Here is a 10,477-nt window from a genome sequence, read left to right as displayed (position 1 = left end):
TATATAACTTCACGATTAGTACCAAACTTAACTTTACGATTAGATACCAGCAAAGAAGCAACTTCGTGTGTGTGCGTATGGATGTGGCCTATCTGTGTACCCTATGTGTGCAATTGGTTTTGTTGTCGATCAAATCGATGGAGATCATGGCACTGCTCGCTGACAAGTTAGTGATCGAAAAGTTACGTTCGCACATCAACCATCTATGTAGTATCCATTTCGACCATGAAAAGAAAAATAGGCTGATCGACGTCGCGTTTGACGAAGGACCTCAATCAAAGAATGTGAATATCCCAACGGCAAAAACAATAAGACAGAGGCGGCCTTAGCAGCCGACGTGCCCTCGGCGGGTACTCTCACTGATAAAAGCAGGTAAATGCATACAAGGACAGAATAAGGGTTTCGAATAAAAGTTATTAGTTACGCATATGTGACTGTTATATTTAATTGTCATAAATCGACGAAGAGTTGTCGAGTATAGAGCATCGATGTCCAGTCAATCGCATTACTTTCATGTTTTCTCCAGGGTGTACTACAACTTTACATAGTCTTCGTACAATTCGAAGCTATAGATTTGTCCACTAAACAAATATTTAGGTTCTGTTCAATGCATTTGAACGTAGCCCAGCCCACGAACAAGGCATACTCAGCTAGGTCGACAGCACTCTTCACGTCATGACCTTTTTCAATCTGTTCGCCTACCTCGAACGCCCGGCTCAACTTCATTACGTTATTCTGGTTACTGTTCTCTTTCTATCTGTTGCTTTGCCGCTGTGACTCTTAACGGAGCTCCTCCACTTCATTCGCTCGCTGCGGTGGGTCGGCCGGCCGGCCGGCTGGTCTTCCAGCGCGTCCGGAACAACGCCAGCCCTGTCGTCTGCCTATCGGTAGGCGTGCGGCTCTGGACAGAGCAGTAGGCAACAATAATATCATAAGTTGTTGCGTTGTTCTTTCTGTTTGTGCCGTTTGTATTGTGTGTATGTTGCGAGCCGCAGGGAAAGCAGAGGCGGCGCCTGAGACACTTTGGCTGTCCATTGGTCGATTTGCCGGTCTCAGGATCGCTACTTGAATAGCCAGCAGTCCATGGTGACTCTCTGAGCTGCCGCCGTTGCTAGATCTGCTGCTGCTGCTGCTGCGACCGCTACGGCCGCTGCTACTGCTCCGGCCACGGCTACTGACGGCCATTCGGTGGTCGCTCCAGCCGCGAAACGCTGATGACGATGATAGCGGACAGTGGATGCAGTGAACGTGTACGGCCGACCAGTTGAAGAATGGCGGTGGCGGTACTACAGCGATGTGACGGCAACAACGAAGATGACAACGGTGGCGGGTCGTTGGCAGGGCAACTCCGTCAGCGTTAATGATGGAATTGCTAGGCATCTCTGTTTGTCTGTCCGTACGTTTGTACCAAGGATAGCTCCATGAGAAGATGTAGGGAGTAGAAACTGTCGTTGGGGATGATGCTTGTAATGATGAAATTTGTGTTTGTGTAGCTGATGACGGCGCTTGCTTCGGAGGGCAGACTGATATCGGCGACGAAACAAGACACAGATTAATTTTGATGCAACTTGTTGTGCGTGTGTGTTTCGAGCGTAAAGCATTTCACTAGCTATACGAACTAGCATGAAATACGAATGAACGGGCTTGAAGCCCCTGCCATTAGCGTAAACTATCTGATATAGATGACCAATGTTGCATAGGCAACAAATCCGATGGAGCGGATTACCCCAATAATTGTCCAGGACTATGACGGGCCTTCGCTGATGTGTCCAGATGCTGAGTGTAAAAAGGGGCGCTGGCAAAGCTACAACTCTAAAACATAACTTCGTAGGGAAATTAGTAAACCGCAAATGCCTCACTCGACATGTAATGCCCAGTGTATCCTTAACGAAAGGGGCACACAAGTAAGCTATTATTCGTTGAGAACAGTGCACAAAACTATAGAAACTTTGTGTACGCTTACCTCTTCGGAAGCTGCAGGAATATATTTCCAAGAAGAGGCACCAAATTATAATTACATTGTACCTTCACATAAAGCGCCGCACAAATGTTTGACAGAATCCTGCTAAGACCTCGTGTCCTAACCATAATTGTCAAGCATTTGACACGACAAGTTCGTCTATACGATTTACGGTCTCGTTGTCCCTTAGTAAGCGAGGCTTGCGTACTCCCGTGTCTGTTACATTTGAATACAAAAGAGCTTAATACGGACATTAAAAATAATGGCATTGACTGCGCAGATTGTTAACCGAATAATCCGAAACAGATACCCCGCATGCAAACTGGGTGCCGGTCAATGTATGATGATACTAGAAATCTCACTCGTACGATGGTGTATGACAGGCCCAACATTTTGTCGGGAAGGTCGGTTTACGGCAATGCTCATTAATGATAGTAATAATAATAATTATATAATAGTACCTATATCAGCAAAAAAACATACGAAGAAATGGGACTCGGACCGTGTTTCGAATGGTTTATACAAACAAATATATAGAACGTAACCAATAGAATAAACTGAATATGGCGTTCAATACATACAATACGTCTAAGGACAGTTGACCGGAGTATTAAACTCAATTTTGCTTAATTTAGGCGTATCATATTTGTATTACTTATAAGGAGTACTACAATGAGGAACCGCCGATTAGTGTCGTGTGCACTGAAGTTAAGGAAGTTACTTGTCAAATTGGAAAACTTTTTTTTTTTTTTTAAGAAACGACAGACAGATCATCTGGATAACTAGACACAATTCGCTGTATCGACTAATTTTCTTCCATTTGTAAATAAATGTAAATTGTTTTGAGGACTAACATGTTTGTATAGAGAATATGGCGTTATTATCTTTGCAGATATGAATGAATGATCAAAGAAAAGAAAAATATAAATTAACCCTATGTCTAGTAAGTGTCGGCGAATTTCATTGTTATCTCGAATTTAATAACAAGTTAAAACAAAGTGATAATTGTTTTTTTTTTTTTTTTTTTTTTCGTTAATTTTTTCCTCATATATGAAATATTCAAGTTAGCATTGTATTTCCTTACAGGACCAAAAACTGTCGTTGCTTCTAGAACATAATAGGTCTAGCCATGCTCAGTATTAAATAAAATCACTGCCAGATCGCGGGTTTTTTTTACAGGTAATAATTTTGTTTGTTTCTGTTTACTTCTATATGCTTAAAACGAACGGACGAACGGACGGACGGACGGACGGCGTACGTAGCTGTTTACGGGGCCGAACAACCTGCTATCACAGAAGCCTTATCCAATTATCTATCCATAGACCAGCTGTTCTTTCTCTCTAGTTCGAATGGTCTAGCACTGAATGATAGCCACGGCGTCATTTTTCACACTTTCAATTACTGTAAAGCACGGCAGACCTGAATGTTCCTCGTTGCTTCTGTAAATGGGACGCAATCTACTGTGAAAAGCTCGTACGGTTTTCTTGTCCGCTAAAAATTTACGGGCATTAGACCCACTTCGAGATGGGCCGTCCATACACCAAAATCGGGAACGTCAAGTTTTGAAATTATTAGGTGGCAACGTTAACGGATGACTCAATTCAAACATCAAGTGTTCAAAAAGCTCATCCTTGTGAATTTTTGTCGTCAAGATAAAAAGATCGCAATTTTTTGTACGTATCTATGCTTGGTTTCGCACGCATTCTAGTTAGCTTTGAAGCAACCTATTGGACGAGTTTCTCCAGCTAACTAACTGGACAGTAGAAGAAAGACGATCTGGTACTATAGCAAAACTGGAAGAATTTAATTAACTTTTACGGAACCCAGCAGTGTTTGGGCTGCGATTTTTTTGCACCAACATATTTCATCTTTGAGATAAAAACGAATGTTAAAAAAAAGACAATTTTTTTTCCAGCTTCATCCCACATTATTTGGCTTAGCTCGTCACTGGTTTTCCTTTGTACACTTGAACTCATCATCAAACAGTGCAACGCCCCGAGGGCAATGTGAAATAAACGCGGCAAATAGTCTGCGCGGCGACGCTGTCCCGGTTGCGTGCAAGCATCACTAGGGGGCGCTCCTTGAGTCACCTTTTGCGCAAGAAGTTGACTCCCATGAAAAGAGGCATAGAGTTCCCATTACTAGATTTAAGTGAAAGGACGAAAAATAAGAGAAAAAGTTTTAAGTTTACCAAATCAAGCTGTAGAACACTGAGTATAACGATGTTACACATTGCAGTGAGGCAACAAATGCTTAGCTTGCATCTACAGTTTGACGTCGAGGGGTATCTTGGCACAGAATATAACATGTTCCACTAAACCTGTCTCCAGAAAATAGTGGTAATATATTAAGGCATACTTAAAATAAAAGATTATCAGATTCGACTGTGTTCTCGACTGCTTTTGCTTGTCCTGCGTTAATACGAATTTCTTCAAAACTGCGTAGCAGTTAAATGCTTGAATACCTCATTGTCCAGAGAAACATAACCATAAAGGCTTACGAATTAAGGCCTACGTACCTAAAGTACTGCAAGCTATCATGCATAGCAGCACTTAGCAAGGCCAATTACACTGGAAAATAGATTGGTAAAGTTCAAATATTAATAAACCCTCATATTACCTCGAATTTTGACGCGGATTTCGCAATACCGCCATATCAACATAATCATTAAAACACCAACTGCACTAATTAATTTTTCCGAAACTCTGAGCATCCCCAAGTTCACTAGGGTTATTTTCGCAGTTATTTTACTTTACATTTTGCGGCATCCACTGTCCACTTACCTTCCCGATTTCGTGATCACCATTTCCGTGCCAAGATCGTGGAACTTGTCCCAGAGGTCCTTTGCCTCGAGGGCTACCTTCGGATCGTCGCATATGCCATCGTCTTCCGCACCCGCTGCAGCACTTGTTAACGGACTATTCGCCAGAAGGTGACTGGGCAGGAGCCCTGGTGGCACCGATGGCCCGTTCGGTATGCCGCCGTGCTGGCTCAAGATCGAATGCATGGAGAAATCGGTCGTAGACGGGGCCGATCGCTGTGGCTGCGACGGTGTCGCACCGAGGATCTGGAACGGGTTGGGATGGAAGGCCGCCATGGCGTTGGATAGACCGGGGACAATAGCCACTGACTCCTCGTACCGCATCAGGACAATGCACAGAGCATAACCGATGACTCGCAACGGCTGTTTCACATATACGTAACCCACACGCACACAGTACTCGGAGTATTCTCTACTGCGTAGAGTTTAGAAGCCCCTTACCGCGCTCGTTTTCTTTCCTGACTACTAGGACACTTGCACTCGATTTTTGATTTCGCGCGCAGGTTAACCATTCAAGATTCAAGGCGTCAAACTCCTCTGATTTCGTGAAGATTCAGACGAAAGGCGCATGTGTCAGCAGCAGCAGCAGCAGCAGCGGCAGGCCTACATATCGACTAGGTAGTACCGCGCTGCTAGTACTTTAAGGACGTGACCGAGAACCTTGCCAATAGAAGGCTGGAGAAAAAGGTTTGAAATCCACACAGTAACACAGTAATATCATAAAGAGGACTTATTAGAAGATGTCCAGTGCGACGGCGATGTAAAGATGAGACCGCCTATGGACTAGAATAATAAGGTTTCCATGGAAAATTTTCACGAGGAGACACGTAAGCGGTGAAACTTGAACTTGCTTCGGATTCGTGGATAAAGTTATCAATGATATTGTGTACGATGATGTATCACGATGCACAATTGATAAACATTGATAAACGTTGATAAACAGGGCTAGACCACAGGAGGGGGTCGAGTCACACAATTGCTACCAATAATACCGTCAGGTTACTTACTGTAGCTAAGATATGAACATCAAAAGAAGTTCAGTAGTAAAGGTATTGATGATTTAAAGATCGGAGAAGGTTCCTGTTGTCCTGTTTTACACTTGAAGGTTGCGTATGACGCGGATTATACTAGCAATCAAAGCGGCGCCTTCTAGCCTAAATCGATTTCACTCACACTGGACGATGAGTGATGACTGAACTTTGGGGCAAAAGAATTTATACTACAGAAATAATAGCGATTCTTGATTAAACGCAATTTGACTTCGCTTACTGGTCACCATCTACTTCGCATCTACGAAGTGGCGCATCCGATCCTCTAATCATTTGTATAGGTATTAATGAAGTTAATGATATGGTATCACTTTCTTTGCCTTCCGTCGATATCGTGAGCAGCGCCTCGTTTTTTGTTTGCTCCCTTATTTCGACTCGTTTACCTCGTAGATGTGGCAAACGCTCTTGACGAACACCGCGCCAACTAATGCTGTCTTGATTCGTCGTAGATTTAGCACGAGCGCCAACTATTCCTCCACTGTTACCGGCGCACTTTAAGCAACTCCGAACTTGAACTTCCACTAACTTCTCTGCAAAGTAGCTGGCCAGCAGATACTATAGCAGCTGTGACTGTACCACTGCGCAACTGCCAGTCAAGTGCTGCTTGGCGTCGTTCAACGCTCTTGCTTGCGCCGCTGTCTGTCTAGCGTTCAATTGTACAGCAACTCAGTTTGTTGACTGCGTATTTCGTCAATTGTAGTTGACGCTTGTCCCCAGCTGCCGATGCTGCGGCTGTTGCTATTATCACTGTTAGTGCTACTACTACTGCTGCTGCTATCACTGTCGCCGCTATGAGTGTGATAGTGCTGTCTACTCGTCAGTTTTCTCGCTTCAATTTGAGCGTCATCGTCGCCGCCTCTAGCGGGGTGTCGTGTCGGCCGTCTCTTAGCCTCTGCTGTGTCTGGATGGCGGCCTGTCGGTCTTCTCCTGAGTGGCCGGACGCTCACTCGCGCACACACACAGTCACTCGCGGCCGCACTCGCTAGTCGTCGTCGTCGTCGTCGTCGTCGTCGTTGTCGTAGCCGTGATCGTGCCGCTGTCGCCGCCGCTGCCGCCGCTGCTGTGTCGTGCGGTGGCCAGCAAGTAAACGGGCGGGCGACCAGGCGGGTGTCTGGCCAGCTAGTCAGAAGCGAATGCGAGCGACAACAGTTCCCTATGCTGGGGCCGCGGCTGTTCGCTGGTCTGCCGCTCTGTTAGCTGCTCGGTGGCGCGATAGTGCTGTCGACGCTGCTGGGTGTCAGTGATGGCGGCCGTGTTGGTGGCTAATGCTGCTCCTGCTGCTGCTGCTGCTGCTCCTGCTGCTGCTGCTGCTGCTGCTGCTGCTGCTGCTGCTGCTGCTGCGGCCGCGCCGTTAGCTGCTGCTAGTGCAGCGGCCACTGTGGGCGACGGTGCCTTCGTCGCTGCGCTACCACTGGCGGCGGCGGCGGTGGTGGTGTTGGTGTCGAAGGGCTCCTCTCCCGACGGGCGACGCTGGCGCCTTTTGAGGAGCGGGGCTCGTTGGCGCGGCACGGCACCAGCAGCCAAAGGGAGGGCGGCACTCTCTCGTCTCTCGCGGCTGCGGCGACTATCGACAAAGGTGTGGTCTAAGCGTCACCTCCTCGCCAGCCAAGGCGCCGCTGCTGGCGCTACCGCTGCAGCCATCAGCAGCGGCCGCGCCACGGCTGCCGGCGGCTACTCGCGCAGCTGCTGGCCGACAAACAGCCGCTCTGGCACTACCGCCGCCGTCGCTAAAATTGACGCCCATTTTCCTGACGTCACAGACACACATCGAGGAGCGTTCACACGGCCACACGAACCAGTACGCCAGCAGACAGTCAGGCCGCTATACACAGAGCAGAATAAAGAAGCGGCAGAGAGCATCGCAAGGCAGAACAGCAGCAGCAGCAGCACAGGCCAACAAGAAAAGTGCAGAAGCGTGGCTCCCTCACAGCAGCGCTATCTACTTGCAAGCGCCTGCGCTGCTGGTGGCCTAAGCCTGGGTGAGCAGGCGCCACTGGTCAGAGGTGGACAAAGACAGAGAAGGACAGAAAGCGACAGGGCGACACAAGAGAGTCACGCGAGAGTCACTAGTGGCTCTTTGCCGTCGAACGGGCGGTTAGAGGCATCGTCAGAGAGGAAAGCAGACAGGCAGGCAAATAAGCAGAGATTGAGCTTCTCGCCTCACCAGGAACAGCTACTCCGCGCACTGAAAGCGGCGTACGACGGCTGATTGAGATTTTTGATTTGAATATGGCTAATATTATTTACCGTTACGACAATCGCTATTGAATATGTGCTTTGGATTTCTACGTTCTAACTTCGCCTCGGATAACTATTGCTCCTAATATTTCTTGTAGATACACAATATAAATGAGTAGCGGTATTTTGTGTTGTTTTACACAGTTTCCACTACGACAGAGGCGGGAAAGTTAAACAGAGAAAGCTGTGTAAAAACTAGCTGCGTTCTGGCCTCATCAACAAAGGGACTTGTTCGGTAGCGTTACTGGCATCAACATCTCAACTGACCATAGTACGAACGCCTCAGAATTGTTATAAAATTATGCAACCCTACATACTTGTATTATCTTCGAAGCATCGCGAGTTAGCAATGTGTGCTGTATTTGTCAACGATTACTATGGCGTACTTATAGAGGGTAGATAAAGGGTAGATGACAGCATAAACTAGTAGTACGGCAAAGTGGAGTTGCTACTTGCACCCACTCCAAACAGGCGAGGCCCAAGGGCGAACATCCAAGGGGCGAGCCCCCTGTGAATGAGCGAGATGGAGCTCTGCGTCGCTTCTATGGCTGGTGGAAGGTATAGCCGTGGGTGCCCCTCAGAACCCCATCCCTCGGTTTCGTATAGTTGTCCTGGAGCGTTAAAGACTGCAGAAAATGAGCGCCGATATCAGCATTGACTACTGCTTCGTAGCGTATCACTGAGGTGCAGATAAAGAGGCGATTACCGAAGCCACAGTCACCGACGGAGGGGGAGTGCATCACTGTTCGAACAAAGCACGTTCAACCCTCACTGAAAACGGAAAAGGTTCCACCGTAACCTACAACGACGCGCCAGCAAATCCCATCATTTGCCGCTGACACCGTTGGACTATCATACAGACCTCCGAATCCCCGTCAACCAGTGCAATGCCCCTTACCCAACTCGGAGATATTAGACGACGTCGGAGTGACTACGGCCACCATGCTGTAGTAGCTGCCTCATGGCACGCAGGCCATAACGGTCCACACGCCAGTACCACCATCAACAGGACAGCCAGAAAGCACAAAGGAAAAGAAGAGGATCTCTGCCCTTATGGCCTTTGCCCCGGAAATGAAGAGGCAGGTCTTTGAAAGTATCTGCTGCTGAGAGGGCTCCAGTGGGGGAGGCAATGGACGAGAAAAAGAGCCAAGGGGTTAGAGAGGCGCCGTGTGTCTGTCTTCATGCGTCCCTCGACACACAAAAGCAAGGACGGCGACGAGGTTGAACGGTGGGCAAGACTGGATACACGCATGTAAGCTTCGTGGTGACAAACGCTAAATGAAACAGCTGGACGCCCTCATCTGTGGCGCAAAGCGCACAGACTTTATAGAACGTGTCCAACCATTCTAAGGATACTCTACCCAATACGAATTCCACAACCATTTCCGCCGTGGTAGCACCGCAATGCTGATTTGACAGTCAGCGTTGGACTCGAGGAAGTAGCCGACACTGTTGAGTACGTGGGAGCGTTTAGAACGAGTGTGCCCCTCCAATCTGAGCTCGAGTTGAGTCGGTAAGAGACGTCGTAAGCCGATCGACGACGGCTGCCCAACTATCCACCGTAAGTCCCAGAGATCGCAATGGGTTGGTTCATGGGTGGGTTGGAAGTCCGCTCGTGCCTGTGGGTCTATCGTCGTTATAGTTGTAGCAGTGGTCGCCCCCTTCTTTCTTGTTCTATCAGTTTGCAATTCGTATGAAAATTTCTGTTAGAGGGAATTCGTTCTAGAGAAGAGCAGAGGCGCTGCGGCTGGGGCAGAGGCGCTCCAACTGGGGGAAAGACGCCGCAGATGGGGCAAAGGCGCCGCCGCGTTCCTCCCTCGCACTCAGGACTAGCGGCGCGCAGATCTGATGTGATCCGGCTTGGTCACAGCACAACAAACACTTGAATGTTCAGGCAGCAATAGGTGCCGTTGAGTTCAGCACACACACGCAGATATACGGAAAAACCATGGAGAGATTGCTATGAGATTAAGCTTGCTATAGGGTCGTGATTCAGTGATCTTGTTAACGGAGTATATTAACTTGCTGTTCAGGCGCATGGTGGTGAGATCAGACGTTGTTGGGCGAATAGTAAATATAGTTCGATGGTGACGTTGAAAAGGTAGGCAATTAATTCTGATGAGGAATACGGCTTATCCCGTAGTTCTTAGTTCAGAGCAGCTTAACTCATCGAAATCGAACTAAAGAAGCTACGACAGAAGAATGAGAATTAGAATGTATATGGATAAAGAATGGTATATTGAGCATCTCAGTATATTATTCTTTATATATTGATAAAAACAATCCAATTTTTCTCGGCCTGATGTCGTTCATCCCTCAATTTCTGAATACTGTATCGTGCTTATAGATATTGTATATGCGTAATACACGTACTTGACCATATTGATTCCGAGAATACACACTATATAT

At 47.3% G+C, this 10,477-nt stretch overlaps 1 protein-coding gene and 1 long non-coding RNA gene across 5 annotated transcripts in view; one reads left to right on the top strand and one right to left on the bottom strand.

Moving 5' to 3' along the window:
- Nucleotides 1-4,348, top strand: part of LOC147754893 (uncharacterized) — a 12,043-nt gene extending 7,695 nt beyond the window's left edge. The window contains exons 2-3 of one of the 3 annotated variants that reach the window (XR_015329850.1): nucleotides 3,140-3,633; nucleotides 3,876-4,348. This is a non-coding gene — a long non-coding RNA (uncharacterized LOC147754893). Of the gene's footprint in view, nucleotides 1-3,139 lie in introns of all 3 variants that reach the window. The other 2 variants (XR_015329849.1, XR_015329848.1) reach the window with 2 other exon arrangements.
- Nucleotides 1-6,943, bottom strand: part of LOC111252950 (uncharacterized) — a 57,789-nt gene extending 50,846 nt beyond the window's left edge. For both annotated transcript variants that reach the window (XM_022811639.2, XM_022811640.2), the window contains exon 1: nucleotides 4,744-6,943. In XM_022811639.2, coding sequence (XP_022667374.1) covers nucleotides 4,744-5,105 — 362 coding nt within the window. In that variant the 5' untranslated portion in view covers nucleotides 5,106-6,943. The remainder of the gene's footprint in view (nucleotides 1-4,743) is intronic.
- Nucleotides 6,944-10,477: the final 3,534 nt, after the last annotated feature.

The sequence above is a fragment of the Varroa destructor genome, unplaced genomic scaffold, assembly GCF_002443255.2.
Source record: "Varroa destructor unplaced genomic scaffold, Vdes_3.0 BEIS01000006.1, whole genome shotgun sequence".
NCBI classification, from domain to species: domain Eukaryota; kingdom Metazoa; phylum Arthropoda; class Arachnida; order Mesostigmata; family Varroidae; genus Varroa; species Varroa destructor.
The sequence above is the reverse complement of the archived record's forward strand: the minus strand, read 5'-3'. Positions and strand labels throughout refer to the sequence as shown.